We start from the raw sequence: 21,382 nt of genomic DNA on the forward strand, positions 1-21,382 counted from the left end.
GTTACATTTGATATCAATCAGGTCACTATGGCTTCTGTAATAAAGTAAAGCTTAAAAAAGACTGGCTTAGTATTATGCATGAACCAACTAAATCTGAAAATGAGTCACATCCAATCATTCTCTACTTTATTGAAAAAAAATATAAGCTACATGAAAATTTCTCAAAGGAGCAAAACAATTATAAATTAATAGTTGTGCAACTGCTTTGTGCAGTTGATATAGAAATAGATACAATATAGAAATACATTTTGACTATTTTCTAAGAAAAGTCAGGAACATTAAATTTTGCAAAGTTTTACTTATCCAAGTACCAATAGTATACTTAGAATACTAATAATAGTAATCATAATAATTTATTAAATTTACAGTATATACTAGCTGACTCCCAGTGTCTCTAGTAATGTCTGAAATATAGACAGTTGAATTTTCAGGAGTGCAAACTTCTTCCCCTCTTCCCAATCAGTTTATCACATAAATGATAAGTAGAAAATAAGAATAGTAGTGGGAATTTCTAAGAAATTCTTCAACATTTTGAGAAATAATCTGTTTTAGTTTTAACTTCTTTTTATTCTTCTTTTTAGAAGAAAAACATTTCTAAAAGAAATGGACCAATACTGATAATTCTCTTAAAATATAGAATACTGAATAATATGAGGTTCTTAATACTTACAGTCAACCTTTCAAACACTGTGTATTACAGCAGTTGTTTTATAAGATCTATGAATTGCTATTCATAAGAAGTAATTTTTGTAGTGAGTTCTTAGCAAATGCCTTGGGCATTTAATTTGCTCTCTTAAAAAGAGAGAGAGAGAGAATGCCTTTTCAGGCTGCTGCTGATAATGCAAGACACTATTGCAAATTAACCAAAATTGAATTCTGTTTTTGTTTTTTGAGTATATGGATGTTATATACTGAAATCAAGTTTGTTTATGCGCTGATTTGTGAGTTAAGACGAATCTTAAAGCATCTAAAATAAAGTAAAGTAAAATAAAAATCAACATTTGAAGTCATGTAGTACTGTAGAATGGATAGATAAAAAGATAGTTTATAAAGAATACAATGCAAAAGACTATAAATTGGGTATAATATATTCAATTAAGTTTGTAGCACTTTTCTTTCTTATACAGATGGTGGCAGCAGAGGGAAAGGAGAACAGTTTCCTTATGAACAAGAAATCAAATTCTTTGCTAAAGTAAAGTACATGCTATTTTTCTGTAATATTTATTAAGGCAAATTAAAAGTTAATATTAATCAACCATAAAGCATAGTTAAGACATTGGGAACAAACGCTGCAAATGGTAGCATAGTAAAATATTCCTGCTCGCTAATCTTCCAGTGACTTGTGTGATTTTTTTTTTTTTTAATTAGAAGAATAGATGCTAGAAGCAAAAATTACTGTTTGGGTAGTGCTAGTACTAGCACTAATATTGGCACCCATAGCTGCTTGAACAAGATAATTCTCCATTGCTGAGCTATTATTACTAATTCAAAATCAGGTATAGGGAGAGTTTCTGCAATTAAAATTATAAAAAATAATAAAGTAAAAATATAAGAACATTAAAACTGTTTGCCTCCAGATAAACAGATAAAATTTTGATCTAAATAATAGTAAATCCTACTATTATGTCCCAGAGAAAAGTTGAATTTATGTTAATAAATCTTGTATATATTTTATGTTGACAGGTCTTTAGTGCCATGAAACTAAGGAATAAAAATAGTAGCAGTAAGATAGTGTATTGATCAGTATACAGTATTTTTATCTCTTCCATGTATTTATTTCAGGTTGTACTTCCTTTAATTGATCAGTATTTCAAAAATCACCGCCTGTATTTCCTATCTGCAGCAAGCAGGCCTCTGAGCAGTGGGGGTCATGCTTCTAACAAGGAAAAAGAAATGGTAACCAGGTAAAAGCATATATAATATAGTATATGATAAAATATAGTACCCAGTTTGCATATTCTAAAACTTTGGCAGTTTTATGGATATATTTAGAGAAGTGAGAAATAACACAGATCCAACATCTATTTTATAAGATTCTGACCTCTAAAAACTGAAATTTGAATAATTTCCTTGACTCTTCTCCTATCCCTAGTAGTGTTTCCCATTTTTGGTCATCTCCTATATTCTCTTTTTCTCCTCACATTGCATTTAATTAGATAGACTCCTTACTTTTATGTTTTGGCAGCTGACATCATCTTGAATACTCTGGGACTAGAAAAACAGGACATAATTATATATATATGCATATTAATAATGTTGTCGTTCTGTGTCTTGTTATATTGGTTTCACCAGTATATTTTTACATAAGATGACATACATGCATTAACCATATTTCAGACCCCTCTTAAGATTGCATATAATATGGTTCTGCTCATCTGTGATATCATTAACAGAGAATCTTTTAAGCTGGGAAATTTTGAAGGAAGGAAATAATGAAAGAATCAATGTCCTATGTCAATGTCCCATGCATTTAAAATAGGCCAAGTATGTGATTCAGTTTATTCAATAGTAGCAGATAATTGAAACAGCATACATACAACTCATCATGTTCACCTTTAGAGTAAGCAATGTAATGCAACATTCAGAAAAAAAGTAGTAAGAAAACTTTCTACTACCACATTTGTGTACTGATTCACCCATTGCCTTTTATTCTCATTCTTTTCTTTTTGAGGATCTTACCAACTCAGTCTAACATGATTTTTTCAGACATTCAGTCTTTCTTCATATAGTCATTTTGTGACTGATCCTCTTTTATTTTCCCCACATAATTAAACCCACCTCAATAGATTTCTTCTGGATTGATGATTCTCTTTTATATTTGATCAATTCATCACGCACTCATTCTTCACTCTATCTCTTCTTTTTTTAATCATATACCTTTGTTAAAGGATCTACTGAATTTAACTCCGTTTTAGTTGAATTTAACTCCTGATATACCCAATTTTCACTTCCATAAAACAAAGTGAACGAGGTATGTATTATATACAGTATATTCCTTTTTACATTTCTTCCTCATGACAGATCACATACCATTTACTACCTTTCTATCATAATATGCACACATGTGATTCTCAAATTGTTTCTCCATCTTTCATAAACATTTTACCAAAGTACACAAATTCATCAACTTTCTGTCAACATGGCTACCTACATCAATACATTAATTTTCAAGTCCATGTTCTTTGTTATAGCATTCTGTATAGTATTCACTGCAAATTATTTGGCTTCTTAATGAACAATATGGATGTCCTTTTACATGTGGACAATGTAGCATTATCCACGGCTTTTCAACCTTTTCACCTATTGTACCACTTTTAGAATATGGCAACATCCAAATACCACCAGTCGCCTAGCAAGCTGTCAAAAACTTGATGACCCAAAAAAAAGGAAAAAAGTGATAAAGTACAGGTAGTCCTCGACTTACAACAGTTCGCTTAGTGACTGTTCGAAGTTACAATGGCACTGAAAAAAGTGCCCCCCAAATCACAGCTGAGCAAGATACCTGCCTGCCCGCCCGGCAGTGGCGCTCTTCTTCCTGTCTGAAGTTTTCATTATTGTGAGCATTTCTGTTGAGGATTGGCAGCAGGGGTGGGGTGGGGGTGTTTGGTTTTTATTCCCCCCGTCTGCTGGGTGGTTGCAGCAGGTTTTGGTCACTTCACATGACCCTGGGACACTGTGACTGTCATAAATATGAATCAGTTGCCAAGCCTCTGAATGTAAATCACAAGACCCTGGAGATGCTGCAACATTCCAGCTGATCGGTGTTTCTTCTGAGCTCAGCAGAAGTGCCAGGATCAGTGCTGCTTTCTAGCTGATTGGTACTTCTTCAGGGCTCAGCAGAAGCACCAGGATCAGCGCCGAGCTCCAGCTGGAGCCTGGCGCTGATCCTGGCACTGATCCTGGCGCTTCCACTGACCCCTGACAGCCCCAAAGAAGCGCCGATCAGCTGGAAAGTGGCACTGATCCTGGCACTTCTGCTGAGCCCTGACAGGCCTGCAACTCCAGACATCTGTCGCTCAGGCTTGTTCAGTGCTGCCACCGGTTCAGCTCATTCCCCTCCCCGCTACCACTTTTCTAGGATGGTCGTGTACTACCTGCCAAGTGCCAATGTACCACAGGTGGTACCCATACCATTGGTTGAAAAGCCCTGGCATTATCAACATGTAAAAGGACACCCATATTCACATCTCCAATCAACAACACTAATATTGCTCTAATATGTGTACATTTATCCATAAATATATCAATCAGCCAAGGTGAGAATATACATTCTTTCTTCCTGATCAATATTCAGCCATTCACTATGCATTTCATTTATTTTCATATTTGTTTTTCTTCTATCATATGCCATTCTTTTTATATTCAGTAACAAATGTTCAATTCCATATTGTGAAATTGTCCTATAATTCAAGTCTATTTACTTTATCTTTGGCTATCTCATAATCAACTAATTTTCAATACATTTTCTTTCTCATAGTTGTGCATTTTTCAAGGTCCTGCTGAAAGCAAACATTTGGTTTGTACATTCTCTGTAATTGTGCTCTTATTTATTGTTTGATTTATGGTCAAAGACACTTCCCATACCCCATTTTCACCACTGACACTTCTTGCATCTTTCAAATCAAAAGGCTAGCAAATGTAATTTGAGACTAATAATTATGCTATGTAACCAATCCTGTGTAATTCACCTACTTTCAAAATTCTTACTATTTTCTTTGAATATGAATATTTGCAACTGTTTTTATCCTGTTTAATAATTGAAAACAAAATATAAAAATTATGACAGAATAACAGAATAAATATGTAAATATACTTTATCATTGTGTCTATCCTGACAACGTGTTCAGAATTAAACAAAATAAAAGAAAATTTTAATATTTTTCAGTGTCTTTTTTAAAATTACATTGCTCTTGGATTTTCAAAATAAGATATTGCCTTAGAAATACCTCTGGGGCTGATATTTTGATTCATTAAATTAGTCAAGATAACATTAAACAGTGCAGAGTTTTGTTTGTTATATAAAAGGGTGACTGAATTAGTCAACTTATTAAGAAATAATTAAAAGTAATTATAGTTGATTGAAACATTTTGTCTAGGAGCACATGATAATACCTTGTTGACATTTCGTAGTATTGCTTTCAGATGAAACATACAATATAAAACATACATTTCAAGGAATTTGAGCCTAGATTTACTTCACTCTGAGACATAAAGTATATTGTTAATATATATTTACTTATTTAATTCATAATATGAATATCTCTTGAAAGATCATACCATCTCTGAAAATGTGGGAATAATGAATTCCAGAATTAATCCATCAGCCTTCTTATAGGATGACTTGACCATAAAAACTCATATCTGCATTTACAGATGGAGCTCTCTTTTGCATGGAAACAGTTTGTATCAGTGAAACAGAGCAACCAGATCCAATCCATTTCATAAAAACCAAGCCATTCGTATCTACTTAAGCTTGTATCTTACTCATTTTCATTAACCTTAGTCAAGCAGAATGAAATGCACTTAAGCCCACTGAAATGAATGGCTTTAGTACATCTGTGTTGGATTGTGGCCAGTAGGAATTGTGTGTCAAATACATTTTATTTTAAAAAGCAAAATAAGATTTATGCATACATAAAATGAATGTACTGTGTACCATCATTATTAAATATTTGTCTATTATTCAATCAGAACTTTTTCTCTCTCGCTTTTAAAAATATATATTTCTGTTTACACTTGTATCTAGATACTAGGCTACTGATTGAACTTCATTGCCTAACCTTTTAAAGGCTATTTCTGGATAAGGCTTCCCACTTACTCTGTTTCTTTACCTCAGAGAACTATGTTTGTTGTGGAGCAATTCTTGGAAACTTTTGTAGTATTTTCAGTCTTACATTCTGCTCAGAATTGATTCTTTCTGCAAAACATCATGTTGCTTTTTCCTGCTCATACATCACCTCTTATTTTCTTCCTTTTTTTCTTTGTCCCCTCCCTTCTCTTTTATTTATCCTTTGTCTTTAGCCTTTTCTGCAAACTTGGAGTTCTTGTCAGGCATAGGATTTCACTGTTTGGTAAGGAGACCCTTGACAAATGCTTGTTTGAGCATCCCTTGTTTTTCTTACCATTATTTGCAACTCTGTGTGTCCTCTTCGTTTGCATGCTGCATGATCTTATGTATCACTGATAATATTTGGGGGCTAACAAATCAAGGGAACCTATATGTTCAGTAAACATGCAGATTTTGATTTGATTATATATCTATAGTTTTCCTACTAAAATGGCCTAGCATTTCCATAGCAGTCACTGGGAATCCTGTGTATTTTGGGGTCATTGCTATTCATTTTATTCTGCACTCTGTGTTATATATATATATATATATATATATATATATATATATATATATATATATACATACACACACATATATATATATATACACATATATATGTGTCTTGGCGACGTTTCGACGAAGTCTCATTCGTCATCTTCAGGCTGGTGCTTTCGGCTTCGTGCTTCTAGGAGCAATGTTCCTAGAAGCATGAAGCCGAAAGCACCAGCCTGAAGATGACGAATGAGACTTCATCGAAACGTCGCCAAGACACTTCCAATTTGATGCGGGAGAAAACCCGAATAACCGAAGACCTACATACAAACACCCGCGAAAACCTCAGAAAATATATATATATGTATGTATGTATGTATGTATGTATGTATGTATGTATGTATATGTATATGTACATGTACACACACAAACACACACACACAGCATTTGCATAGCCACGTTTGGAGTTATATGCCAAAGAGATCAAGTAATTCTATTGCTCTGTTTTTGATAAAATAAATACTGCATGTTTGCCTCTGAATATGAATCATGAAAAATTCCATATAGATTTGGCAGAATAAGTTTCCCATTCCTATTACTCACAAGGTGTTGTGTGGTGTAAAATTGTTTTAATAATTCATTTATGTATTGAAACTATGTTGAAACTATGAAACTATGAAACTATGTTGAAAGCTTATCATTACTATTCCTCTAAGAAAAGACAGTAATTATTGGAATCCTTGCATATTTGAAATATAATTTTGACCAGGACTCTGGCTATTTCACAGTAATTTGAAACAGATTATTGATAAATTATCTATTTTTATTTGTAATATTTATATGAGTGAGCCTAATAGGACAGTAAGTGGCTAAGGTACTGAACTGACATTAGGGAAACACAGTTCATGGCCACAGTTTATGGCCACGGTGAGTGCAACTTAGTGAGTGACTCTGGGCCAATCATTGGCAAAAAGATTGGCAGAGGGTTCTCAAAGTAAAAGACAGAAGCTCAATAAAAATCGTATACCGCTAGGCCTATTTATTTATTTATTTATTTATTGGTGTGTGTGTGTGTGTGTGTATGCACACTTTGAATACTTGTACAAGGAGATAAAATAGAAATGGCACGTAACATCTCAGAAATGGACCATGACTTGCATCCTTAAAGAACTCACTTCTAATAGGAAAGAGACATATGCTTCAAAATTTTTGTAAGAGATCATTCTTGTATGGCAGATGTACTGATTAAACTTTAATACTTTATTGTAATGACTGGAACAATGTATCTCAGATGTATTTTATTTTTGTATCTCATATAGGATTTATTTAGTCCTCATTGTATATATATTTGTTTCTTAATCTTCTTTTCTATATGCATTTATACAACATATCAGCCATTAGCTGATGCTCCTTTATGAGAAATGAGAATTGGAAAGGGAGAAATGTTTCTCATTAATGGTGCCTTACTGAAAGTCACCTAAATGTCAATTTTGCTATTATTTAATTTCCACTTCAAATGCTATGATTAATAAGGCATTTTTTTTAAAAAAAAAGGCATTTGAAATATTTATATATGTGAAACTATTTTTATTAGGTTTTTTTTGTACACCTCTAAACAAATGGAATATACATTCTTCAGATAACAGTAAAACACCTACACAACATTCATTCATCTACCTAGTATTTTGTTAATTATTTATCTCTAGGCCTTTTAAGGATTTAGTAATTTTAAGCTTTATTTATACTTTTTCTTAAATTTTCTGTTCAACAGGATTCTGAGTTTAGGGATTTTATTATTATAAAATCATTATTTAAATGTTTGAGACATTTTTAGTAAAGTTAAAGTTTTTATTCTGTTAGAATTTTTTGACATTCTATCTTTTATAGTTAAACTTTCCATTAGGATTATTTTATCTGAACATTATGGAAAGAATTTCATGTCACACTGAAATCTGTCGACATGGAAGTCTGAATTTGGTATTTTTTAGGAATTTCTAATTGCCAGCAATGCTTGCCACACCCCTGGCTCAAACAAGAAAACGATTGAGTTCACAGGTGGTTGGTTTATTCATGGAATGCTCTGACATGCAGTATCCAAAGAAACAGCAAACAAAGTTAGTGCTGGGAGCAATCGCCTCCCAGCGCTCTAAATATACACCTCCCAACCGGCCCCAACCCCACCCCCATAGCCAGCATCCGGCATGTACACCAGTAAGAACAGCCAGTCTGGGACACGTGGCAAGTTTCTGGCTTCCTGCTGCTTCTTCACACCAATCAACTGTTTGGCGGGATGGGCACGGAGCTGACGGCCACGTAGCTGCACTCCATAGGGTTCCTGTTCTAGCATCCAGGTAATGGAGGGCTATCGCTGTGGCCTCGGGTGCTGGTCCTGTCCACTGCCTCCAGATGCCTCCATCTGATGGTCTTGTCGCCTCCTCCCCCCTCCCATTAGTGGCAAAACCACAGAGGTTTGCCACCTCATGAACTATGGCGGACGACACAGCTAACCCCCCTCCTGGCTTACGGGGATTTCGTCAGTGGAATAGCCTCAGCAAATGAAGCTTTTATGTCCGCTTCCCCCACCCAAGACGCATCTGTGACAGGGTACTCCTTCCACTGTACCAGGTACTCCAAGCGACCCCGGCGGATTCGGGAGTCTAGCACCTCATGGATCTCTTAATGGTCCCCTGTGACAGGACCTGGTGTTTGCCTGATGGACCGAAATGAGGACCCTTCCACTGGCTTCAGTAAACTGTAGTGGAATACTGGGTGCACCTTCCCCAAAAGATGGAGTAGCTGTAGCCTCACAGCAACTGAGTTAATGACTTGTACAATCCAAAATGGACCTATGAACTTTGGCCCTAGCTTTTTGCAGGGTATTTTCAGGTGCAGGTATTTGGTCGATAAGTACACCATATCCCCCACCCGAAAGGGTTTTTGAGGTGCCTGTTTCTTATCAGCCTGAGCCTTATAGCCTCTGCTGCTTTTTGTAGTGCTCTTTTTATAGTCTCCCAGACCCCGCGTATGCGGTCTATCCAGTCCTGGGGTTGGCTGGGGGAGAGGTCCCCCTGAGGGCACCCGGGAATCGAGATAAACTCCACCTCATGAACCACCCGGAAAGGGGCGAATCCAGTGCTGCTGCGGACTGCATTGTTATATGTCACTTTGGCAAACGGTAACAGGTCAACCCAGTCCGTCTGTTGGTAGGATACGTAACATCGCAGGTAACCGTTCCACCATTGCATTGGCCCATTCAGCCGCCCCGTTGGGGCTGGGATGGAAAGCTGAGCTAAGTCCCTGGGATGATCCAATGAAGTGGACAAACTTCTTCCAAAAGTGTGCGGTGAACTGCACTCCCCGGTCCGATATTATTTGTCAGGGCATCCTGCGCAGGCGGTACACCTGTGTGATGAACATTTTGGCTAACTTCTGAGCAGGTGGTAACCCTTTGTATGGAACAAAATTTGCCTGATTGGAAAATAGATTGACCACTGTCCATATGACCATGCATCCAGGGCTCTCTGTAGTTCCACGATGAAGTCCATGGCTTGTCCTCCCACGGCCAGGTCAAGTCCGCCACATATTGCAACAACCCAGGTGGCCTCCCTGTATGAGACTTTGTGGTGGCACACACGGGGCAGTCCCGTACATATGCTTCTATGTCTGCTTTCATCCAGAATTGGTTCCTCGCCAGGTGCAGGGTTTTGAGGAACCCAAAGTGACCAGCCTGTTTAATGTCATGGCACTTCCGTAGCACCTGAGGCCTTAATACCTATGGGATGTAGAATCTGTTACTCTTCCATGCCAATCCCTCCCTCTGAGTTAGGAGGGCCTGATGTCCCAGAAGCTAGGGGTCATCTTGGCTCACTCTGCAGCTCCTGGACCAGGTTGCCTGCCAGTTTGCGCGTGGCCAACTGCTTGAAGGGAGGCATAATGGCCTGTACTACCTCCTCCCAATGGCTGTTGTACTGGGGCATATGTGACAAAGCTTCCACCAAGAGGTTTCTACCCCCCGGCACATATTTCAGCCGAAAGCGAAACTGTTGAAAGTATTTTGCCCATTGAACATGTTTTGGGGATAGGCGCTGTGGTGTCTGCAAGGCCTCAAGGTTTTTATGGTCTGTCCAGACCTCAAACGGTATAAATGGTGTAAATGCTCATGCAACACCTTGTTAATTAGCTGCATGAATGCCGCGGGCTCCCTGCAATGTGAACGGCATCACATGGAACTGATAACTCCCTAGCGAGCAATTAAACACCATATTCCACTCATCCCCTTGTTTCACCCGGACTCTGTAATACGCCTCGCGTAGATCGAGTTTGGTGAGCACCTTGTCCTTTGCCAAATGGGTCAACAGGTCCATCAGCGGCAGGGGGTACATGTTCTCTACATGTACCCCATTGAGGCCATGGAAATCTACACACAAGCGCAGGGTCCCGTCCTTTTTCTTGAAGAGAACTGGAGCTGTGACCTGGGACCGTGTATAGGTTGGATAAACCCCTGTGCTAGGTTCTTATCGATGTACTGACACAGCTCTTCCATTTCCTTGGGTGTCATAACGTACATTCTGGGCTTCGGAAGTTTGGCGCCCGGTAGGATGTCGATTGTGCACATCTCACTCCCGCTCGCTGAATACCTCAGCAAGATTGGTGTACACTGACGGGAAGGGGTATGTTCCCACTGGTCTCCCCTCCCCCTTTTCCCTATCCTTTGCTCTCTAAGCTTTTCTGTGCTAGTTCATGAGGGGGTGGCCGAGGACCAATACCTATTCATAACTTCCGGTAGCCCCCCTCCCACCAGATTGTATGTCCCCACTTGTCCAGCCATGCCAACCCCAAGATAACAGCCTCGGTCATGGATGGGACGACGATAAACTGGAGAACCTCCCAGTGGGCCCCCATCTCCAGCCGTACTGGTTCTGTTACGAGGGTGGCTGGAGCCCCCTCCAATAGAGAACCATCCACCTGCTCGATCCTCATGGGGATGGCTAGCTGCCTTACTCTGATCTTTATCTCAGCAACTATGGTCCCACTGAGCAGGCAACGGGTGCAGCCAGAATCAGGGCCCTATACTCCCCACGGCGGTCTGTCTGTGGACCAGTCAATGCGATAGGGATGACAAATGGCTGTACGGGTTCACTCACCATTGGGTCCTCCCTGCATCTTCCTCACTGACATATACGACCAGCTGGTATCTCGTTGATGCCATCGCCTCCTCCTTTGGATCCCCCTGAGGGGTAGGGCCCTCTGCCTGGTGCGCAGCTCTTGACTTCTCTGGGGTCTTCTTAGATATGGCTCCAGCTCTCCCAAGTGTCCCTGGTTTCCCCTGTGGAATGTGAACTGGACACTCCGCTACTTGATGTCCTGGTTGGTTGCAGCATCTGAACAATGGGCAAGTGACCCGGCCCTGGGCTTGGGGCTACCTGACTGTCGCCCCTCAGTTTCTTCACAGGCCTGCATGGTCCCGATGGCCCATCCCCCTTGGACCAGAACTTTTGCAGCCCTGCATCCAGGTCCACCACCCCACAAAACCACTCCTATAACCTACCTGGGATGCCACAGTAAATGCACGCTTGGCACAGGTCACGGTCCAAACCTGCCCGGAATTGGTGGACCAGTAAGCGTTCCGGCCAGGACTGCAACCTACTGGCTACCCGCCAGAACTCCCGTAGGTATTCAGCCACGGAATAGCCTCACTGCTTCAGTGCTAACAACTCCCCCTCCGCTTGTTGCGCACGGGAGACGCCCTCAAATCGGGCTTGCAGAGCCTCCAGAAACAGCCTGGCATCCGCTAGTTCCCTCACATGGTCACTATGCTGATCTGTCTCCCACTCTGCAGCTTCACCCTGCAACACCGTGGTCACCTCCACCACCATCATCCACTGGGATGCATAAAATCGGGTGTATTGGTCTAGATGACTGATGAATTGGCTTAAAAACAACAAGACGGTCCAGGTTCCCATTGAACGTCTGCAATGGCGGAGGACCCCAGGGCATCCCCTGGGGCCATAACCCCTTGGGCCATCCAGGACCTGACAGAATCAACAGCAGGCAGACGGTGCTGATTCCTGGCACCTTCACCTTGCCAGGCTGATGACTTGGCTGCCAGAACCGGACGCCTGGCGGGTCCCTTGCTTGGAGCCAATAGTGACCTTCCATCTCACAGAGCCTGCGGTCCTGCTGGGATAGGCAGGAATGCACTCTCCTTTCCCTTGCAGAGTGTCAAGGACATGTCTGGCATCCAATTTCAGTTTTGGGCTGGCCGGTCAGGCGGGCCAGTCGGAATCAGGTCTGCGAAGTCTGGGTTGGCTGGGGTCTCAGTCCCCACCTCCCAACAAGGCCATGAGGGGGGATCTTCTCCAAACCTCTCCTGCAACACATCCATCATATGCCGACCCGGAGCCATGGAATAGCTCCACTCTCCTTCATCGTTGTCCGTTAGGTGCCTGTCTCTCCACTCCATCAATGGATGGCCCGAAACATCCGGTGTGTGTAGGTGGCTGGCTGATGGATCAGTCACAGCAGAATTATGCCACCACTCTCCTGATGCTCCTGCCTCCTGTGCCGTCCCCGGGACCACCAGTGTATTGCTTGCCGGTTCTGCAGCTCGTACCTCACACACCTTGGGCCGCATCACTGGCTGGGCATTGTCCCCAGCTTCCAATGCTGGCGCTGCCATCCCAGCTCTTGCTGGGCCTCCCCCTTTGCCCATAGGTGCCAGCTCCTGTGTGCCCTCAGCCATTCCCTGGTACCTGTCAGCAGACTGAGGGTAATGGGTAGGGACAGATAGAAAAGAGTGCTAACTTTCTGTCAGCAGTGCTTGCCACGGCTCTGGCTCCAACAAGAAACAAACTGTTGAGTTCACAGGTGGTTGGTTTATTCACAGAATGCTCTGGCATGCGGTATCCAAAGAAACAGCAAACAAAGATAGCGCTGGGAACAATCGCCTCCCAGTGCTCTAAATACATGCCTCCCGACAGGCCCCACCCCCACCCACCTAGCCAGCATCCGGCATGCGCGCCAGTAAGAGCAGCCAGGCTGGGATGCAAGGCAAGTTTCTGGCTTCCTGCCGCTTCTTTGCGCCAATCAGCTGTTCGGTGGGACGGTCATGGAGCTGACGACCACGTAGCTGCACTCCGCAGGTCTCCCTTCCAGCATCCAGGTAATGGGGAAGGGAAGGGCTGTCGCTACTGTCTCGGTTGCTGGTCCTGTCTGCTGCCTCTGGATGCTTCCATCTGATGGTCTTGTCCCCTCATCCCCTCTCCTGTTAGTGGCAAGCCCACAGAGTCTTGACACTAACGTTACTAATTACTTTTACATACATATGGCTCAAATATGATAGAAGTGATATGGCTTATATAAATGGTTTCATTAATGCAACTTACTACACAATGTACGCTATATTCCTTAGTGTACACAGAAGTACTACACTTACCATCATATTTTTTACACATAACTGTATGCAGCTGGTGTAATTGTAGAACGAAATGAGTCCTGAACAGTTCTTGAATGGGAGCCATGTTTCCTATATTGTGACTCCAGCAAGGTTCATGCAAAATGTGTAAGGACCATACATTTCAATGACAAATATACTTGACTAGTGTATGAAGGGCTAAAATCACTTAACTATAGTCTACTGGGTTATATCCTTGATTATTACCTTTGTGAATTATGTAAAAAAATTCTTTGAGAAAAACTCTTAGACATACTTGCAGAAATACATTACATTTTTATTATTGCCCAAAAGTTTGAATAATCTATTTTTGACATCTGCATTCTCCAAGTTCTTATTTTAAACATCAATGGGTATCTTTTACAATAACCAAATTTGCATGGCTCATTGCTTTCATTATTCTTTATTTCAGAGGTCCCCAACCTTTTGGGCATCAGGGACCGGTTCCATGGAGAGAAGTTTTTCTGTGGACCGGAGCGTGTGGTTTTGTGTGCTATCTACATCTTGCAGATGGGGCTTTGCTTGTTTGTGCAGACTGGTTGCTGGCATGCCGCGGCCCAGTACTGGTTCACGGACCAGGGGTTGGGGACCCCTGCTTTATCTGACAGCTTTAGATTCAGATGTGATTCATGACACATTATAGTACATACGCTTCTATATTAATGCATAAATTAATGTAATGAAAAGATTAACTTTTAAGGAATACAATCTGAAAACTTGAAATGTCAAAAAATATTCAGAGACCTTATCACATTCACGAAAAATGTATTTATCTTAGAAGTTTCTTTTTTTTGCATCTGCTGAAATCATTGAAATAATATTTTAATTAATATAATGTATAACATTAAATTCTATTTGTAAGTTCACCACTACAGGTGAAAAATAAAAAGCAGTACAATACAAAATCTCTCATTTTTCTCCTTTCTTCTGCTGCCCGTAGGAAATGATGCAACTTCCATTGTCAATTGTCTTCATATCTTGGGTCAGACCTTGGATGCACGGTAAATCGCTAAACATATTTTATTAAATTATTGTTTCAATTTGCAGAAAACTGATAGGGACAACATTATTGTAAATGAATACTTAGTTGTCTTTTTCCATAAATGGAGACTTGCTAAATCAGAAAGATTAGTAATTTAGTGCCTCTGTCCCACTGAAAATATGTTTAGATGAGACATCATCTATTTATGTGTCCCAATTCCTAATTCTCATTTAGTACTTTTAAGTTTACATGGAAATTTCATAGATTACATATTTATATATGAGCTATCATTGTAACTATTTTCTCAATTAGGAATGAAGGATAATTGCATGGTGAAAATGTTTCATTACAAATTATAACATTATATATTATGTGAATGTTTTGAAGGTATTTAAAAGTGTGTTGCTATTACTGAAACTTTAAAAATTAGATATGTTCCATTAACACCATCCTTCACCATACCAAACATTTATTTTCTGTCAAAAATTCAATTGTTTATCCCTTGTAATTTTACACTACTTTTTTGAAGTTCATCTTTGGCACAATTACCTTGTTCCTACTCTTTGTTGTTGCTTAGTCTAAATACATGCAACTGTTAGAGCTGCATACTGCTTTTTCCTCTAACTGAGATTCCTACATCCTAATAATCACTTATGCTAGCATGTTCTGTATTTGCTACAGCTTCAGGATAGTCTCAGGTACAGAACTGACTTGAATCTAATTGTGATGTTATCAACAGAATTATCATAATATAGAGGATAGTATGGCTTCATACAGAGCCAGTGTACATTGTAGTCAATATATCAGAATGGGACCAAATATGCACATATTTAAATTTCTACTTAATGATGTTATATAACTTTCTCTATATCACGGGTGTCAAACTCGCGATGTCATGTGACATGTCGTGACATATCGCAATTTTATTCTCATTGCTGGCAATGGGATGGGCGCTGTTTTGGTGTGATGCATCCAGCCCATGGGCCGGCAGTTTGACACCCCTGCTCTATATAGTACTGGCTAAATTTGAACCAGTCACTATCTCTCAGACAAGCTTACTTTGTAGAGATTTAAAAAATTCTCATCTAAACTACCTTGAATTCCCATAGAAATATAAATCACAATATAACAACCATAGCCAATATCATAGCTAACCTCCCCCAATCCCGTTATAATTTCAGTTTTAATTAATATCTGGATTGAGCCAATCTTCCTTTCAGGGAGGAAGCAATGACAGAATTACCGTATTTTCCGGCGTATAAGACGACTGGGCGTATAAGACGACCCCCAACTTTTCCAGTTAAAATATAGAGTTTGGGCTATACTCACCGTATAAGACTACCCCTCTTCCAACGCACACCAAATAAAAATTAAAAAACATCAGATTTGATTTCAATATGGTAATTTTAATTCAAATGCTTATGACATGCAGGTACTTAGCAGAAAAACTGTCATTTATAAACATAAGGCTGTCATCAAACATATAAACATAAAACAGTGCAAGTGGATTAAACTTTTCCTAATTCACTCTAAAGCTGAAAGGAAGGATAAGACAATAAAACCATGGGAGCTGCCATGCTGTTTGTTTTCTAAGCTGTCAACCAAACTGAACTGATGATGATAGGAGGAAGATAAAAAACAATAGAAAGAGCAAGTGCCGGGCAAGTCCCTGGCAGTCAGCAACGCCCATCATAACTGCAAGCTATTTTTACAGGTTTTGCTTGCGTGACAGTTTCCCTTTAAAAGCCTTCAAAATCATCCTGTTCATCATCTGATATCATAAAAATATCAATGACATCTTGTGGTACATTTGTAAGGCAGTCATCATATGGATCGAATTCCGTATCAGATGGTGTGGTCTCAGCTTCAGCTTCCTCTTCATCTTGCCACAAGTAGTCATCCTCCATACCATCTAATGAATTTGATATGCCACACTTCTTGAAAGACTTGATTACTGTTTCTGCATCAATATCATTCCAGGCTTTTATGACAAACTTGCACAAAACATCCAACTGTGGAGCACGCATGTTTCCTCCTTTTGTGAATGACTTTTCGCCGCTAACCATCCATTCATTCCACTGTTCTCGAATGCGATCTTTAAATGGCTTGTTTAGGCACACATCCAGTGGCTGTACCAACGATGTCAATCCTGCAGGAATAACTGCCGCATCTGTGTTTATTCTTGCAAGCCTTTGCTTGGTGCTGGGAGTTAAATGAGCCCTGAACATATCCCACACCAGTAGACTACGTTTTTGAAGAAGTCCACCTGGTCGCCTGCTCCATACATTATCAAGCCATAGCTTTACCCCTTCTTCATCCATCCAGCCTTTTTCATTCACATGTACAAAACAACCAACAGGGAACTTGAGTTTCGGCATTGTTTTTCTTTTAAAAATAATCATTGGTCTCAGTTTGGCACCATCAGCTGTGCATCCTAGTACCACTGTAAAACTGGACTTCTCATGTCCTGTTGTTTTAATTAAAATTGTTTTTTCACCTTTTTGATGGACAGTTTTATTTCCAACCATATCAAAATTCATTGGAGTTTCATCCATATTTCCAATACTACTTAACGCATAGCCATGTTTAATGCGCTGTTGTATTACGTATCGATGGAAACTAATTACTTTGCTATCAAGATCTGCAGGTAATTTGTGTGCCATTTTTGTCTTTTGCCTCAGTACCATATTATGCCTTTTCAAGAATCTAGTACACCAAGATACAGTGGCCTTAAATCTGTTGCTGTGATCTGGGTTAGATTTGGCCCACTGAAGTGCAGACAAACATATTTTATTTCGTGTCACTACATAACCATTTTGGCGATGCTCATTCACCATGTCTGCTACATGTTTTTCAAGTTCTGGCCAATGTGGGGTGCCTCTTCTTAATGCACACTTACCCCTTGCCATACTCTTTAACGCTTTTTCATTTGCTTTCCAGTCCCGAACCATCTTTTCTGTTACTCCATATTGTCTTGCAGCAGCGCAGTTATTATGTTCCATGGCAAAGTTTACAACTTTAAGTTTGAAACTGGCTTCATATTTCCTTCTTCTTGCTGGTGGAGCCATGATGGCATCTTGACTGTTGGACATTTGTATACAGTACTGTATGTACTGGTGCTCTACTGTATGAACTGGTACAGATACTGGTGCTGTACTGTACCGGTACGTACCCAGTATACAACAACCAGCCAATCATGGCAAGCGATATACCTTATCACTGGCAAGCGATGTACCTTACCGGTGATTGGCTTGTTGTTGTATACAAAGCCTGGTTGGATTGGGTGGGTCAGCTCTCCCTGCCTGCCCAGCCCTCCCTGTCCTCTTATATGCCCTAGGGAAAAAATGGACATGCTAATACACCCTTTCGCTGAAGAAGGGGAGAGGGAGGGAGGAAAGGGAGCGAAGTTTTCTGAGTTCTCATTGGCCACCTGTAAGCCCAAATGAGTACAGTATTCTCTCCTCCGCAGGCGCCCTTTTATGCCAGTGCTGAGCGTGTGTGTGCGTGTGTGTGGCATGCATGCGACTCCCCCGGGCTGCGCACCGGGATCTCCGGAGACTGGATCTCCTCCTCTTGGTCTTCCATCCCACATGCGCGCGCGTGCACACACACACATGCCTCCTTTCCCTCTTCCCTCTCCTTCCAATCCTTCCCAGCTCAGAAAGCAGCGAGGAGAAGCGTGCGCGCACACACACACACACACACCCTCCTTTCCCTCTTCCCTCTCCCTCCAATCCTTCCCCCCCACCCTGATTTCCAGCTCAGAAAGTGCAAAGCAGCGAGGAGAAGTGTGTGTATGTGTGTGCGTGCGCGTGGCCTCCTTTCCCTCTTCCCTCTCCCTCCAATCCTTCCCCCCCACCCTGATTTCCAGCTCAGAAAGTGCAAAGCAGCGAGGAGAAGTGTGTGTGTGTGTGCGCGTGCGCGCGTGGCCTCCTTTCCCTCTTCCCTCTCCCTCCAATCCTTCCCCCCACCCTGATTTCCAGCTCAGAAAGTGCAAAGCAGCGAGGAGAAGTGTGTGTGTGTGTGTGTGTGTGTGTGTGTGCACGTGCACACCAGACTGCCAGAGACACTTAGGGACAGGGAGCACAATGAGAGACAGCAAGGGAAAGAGGAACTTGCCTTACTCTGTTTCCTGGAACGCCATGGAGAGAATGGCACGTCAAGCGGAGGGGGGGGGGTGACGCCTCTGCTAATTGCTTTTATTCACCACAGGCCAGATGCTGGTTTGCCGGGCGGGGGGTGGGGGTGGGAACAGCAAGTGGGAGCCTATGTAAAGCACTGGGAGCAACTCACTCCCAGTGCTAACTTTGTTGCTGTATGGATTAAAGGCCATTCGCTTGTCATTCGTTCCTGTTTGTCGGCTCTTTTCTGGGCACCGAAGAGGACGCGCTGACAGATATTTCAGTAGTTGCTTGTTGTAATTTTTAACTTATTTAAACCTTGCTGATTTCTGTACAAAATGATTCACCTGCTAAAGCATGCATATCTGCATTGGCTATTCATGGCACATTAATGAAAATTAAGGAGTGAGATAAGGAAAAAGTAATTTTTGTGCAGTACTGTAAAAATGGCTATTGATTTCCAGTAAGCACGCACGCACGCACGCACGCCTCCTTTCTCCCTCCAATCCTTCCTTCCCAGCTCAATTTCCAGCTCGGAAAATGCAAAGCCTGTGTGTGTGTGTGTGCGTGGGCGTGGCCTCCTTTCCCTCTTCCTCCAATCCTTCCCAGCTCAGAAAGCAGCGAGGAGAAGCGCGCGCACACACACACACACACACCCTCCTTTCCCTCCTCCCTCTCCCTCCAATCCTTCCCTCCCACCCTGATCTCCAGCTCGGAAAGTGCGAAGCAGCGAGGAGACAGATTGAGACCCCCAGGCATTTATCAGCCTGTGACTTCAAGTTAGCAAAAAGCAGCTGCAAACCACACGCGTGGTAGAGGTGAGCCGCAGGGACGGATTGCTGAAACAAACAGCTTAGAGTTTAATTGCTCTTCCCACTGCCACTCTACCAATCAAGGACTCTTTTTGAGTGAGGGGGGGAGAGAAAACTTGATGAGTAATATACCAAACCACATGTGTAAAGGAATAAAATAGAATACCCGTATTTTCCGGCGTATAAGACGACTCGGCGTATAAGACGACCCCCAATTTTTAAGAAGGTTTTTGTGTCTTAGAAAGTCGTCTTATATGCCGGAAAATACGGTATGTCAACTAATAATTTTGCTTACTAGATGCAGAACTAATGTACTATTTATATAGATTTATAATGTCTTTTTATGACACTTCTCTAACCACTTGTAGTGATTCCCAAAAAGTGTGTTCCTTGGTCCAGAGGAACTCTATGGATTTTGTTCATAATAGAATATAATGTTATTTTATGTGCATACGATATACAGGACAGTGATGAAAACAGGTTTGGAATCTGTTAAGATGGCTTTGAGGACATTTTTGGATAATGCTGCAGAGGACCTGGAAAAAACAATGGAAAATCTTAAGCAGGGGCAATTCACACATACCAGGAGTCAGCCAAAAGGAGTAACACAAATTATTAATTACACAACAGTGGCTCTCTTGCCAGTATTGTCTTCACTATTTGAGCACATTGGACAGCATCAGTTTGGTGAAGATTTGATATGTAAGTATTAAAATGAATAATTTATACCATTACAACTCTAAATTATGTTTAAGATCATTGTAGCTTGGCTTCTAATATTCCAGACAATAATACACCAATACTTTGATTTTACTGGAGTTTATAAAAACAATTTTCAAATAACAACTCCAGCTTCATTTGTTTAATTATATTGATTGTATTTATCCATCTTCAAAATGAAAATAACTAAATCCTCTTGATAAGACAGATTCAGCTGTTCTTTAGCTGTTTGTAATAATATTAGCACTTTTGCATGTCCAGATGCAAATTTCAATTGTTCTAAATTGTTTTCTGGTATGTTTATAGTAGTCTCTTAGTTCTGGGTAACAATGAAAAGCAATGCACAAAATTATTTCTTAGTTTTTCTTCCTGTTTTTCTTAGTGGAAGATGTTCAAATCTCTTGTTATAGAATACTAGCCAGCTTATATGCTTTGGGAACCAGCAAGAGCATCTATGTGGAACGGTAAGAAAGAAATATGCAATATTAAAAATGTATTATGATTAGTTAAGTGAATTGTGCACTTGTTTGTTCGGTATAGTGTTATGTAACATGATTTATAACTTCCTTCCACCTTCCCCATTGACTTTGTTGATGGGAAGCTGGCAGTGAAGATCACAAATGGCTACCAAGTGACCATGGGATGCTGCAGTCATAATTACATGCAAGTTGCCAAGCACAGGAGTGTATCAACTGCTGCGACTTTGAGGACTGGCTTTAAGTCTCATTTAGCATCATCATAACTTTGAATAGTCACTGTACAAGGACTACCTGTATCTCTATCCAAGTAAGGATAGGCTCTTCATCAAAGAATCCATCTGTGGTATCTCTAATAGTAAAGATGACTCTGCTGTAATGAAAAAGTGTGATTGGAATATGCAAATCCATTAAAAACCTGATTCCCACCCCCCAGAAATGGCTTCATTTTATTGACCTTCATCCAGTCCATTATTTCAATCAGATCCTAAAAACC

At 40.7% G+C, this 21,382-nt stretch overlaps 1 protein-coding gene across 13 annotated transcripts in view; it reads left to right on the top strand.

The window, feature by feature from the left end:
- Positions 1-21,382, top strand: part of RYR2 (ryanodine receptor 2) — a 302,536-nt gene that overhangs the window by 202,264 nt on the left and 78,890 nt on the right. For all 13 annotated transcript variants that reach the window (XM_039366919.1, XM_039366921.1, XM_039366922.1 and 10 more), the window contains 6 exons: positions 1,128-1,192; positions 1,783-1,904; positions 6,022-6,071; positions 14,716-14,776; positions 20,154-20,392; positions 20,793-20,874. In XM_039366919.1, the coding sequence (XP_039222853.1) occupies positions 1,128-1,192; positions 1,783-1,904; positions 6,022-6,071; positions 14,716-14,776; positions 20,154-20,392; positions 20,793-20,874 (619 nt within the window). The remainder of the gene's footprint in view (positions 1-1,127; positions 1,193-1,782; positions 1,905-6,021; positions 6,072-14,715; positions 14,777-20,153; positions 20,393-20,792; positions 20,875-21,382) is intronic.

This window comes from Crotalus tigris, unplaced genomic scaffold (assembly GCF_016545835.1).
Source record: "Crotalus tigris isolate CLP2741 ecotype Arizona unplaced genomic scaffold, ASM1654583v1 scf7180000020463.618913, whole genome shotgun sequence".
NCBI classification, from domain to species: domain Eukaryota; kingdom Metazoa; phylum Chordata; class Lepidosauria; order Squamata; family Viperidae; genus Crotalus; species Crotalus tigris.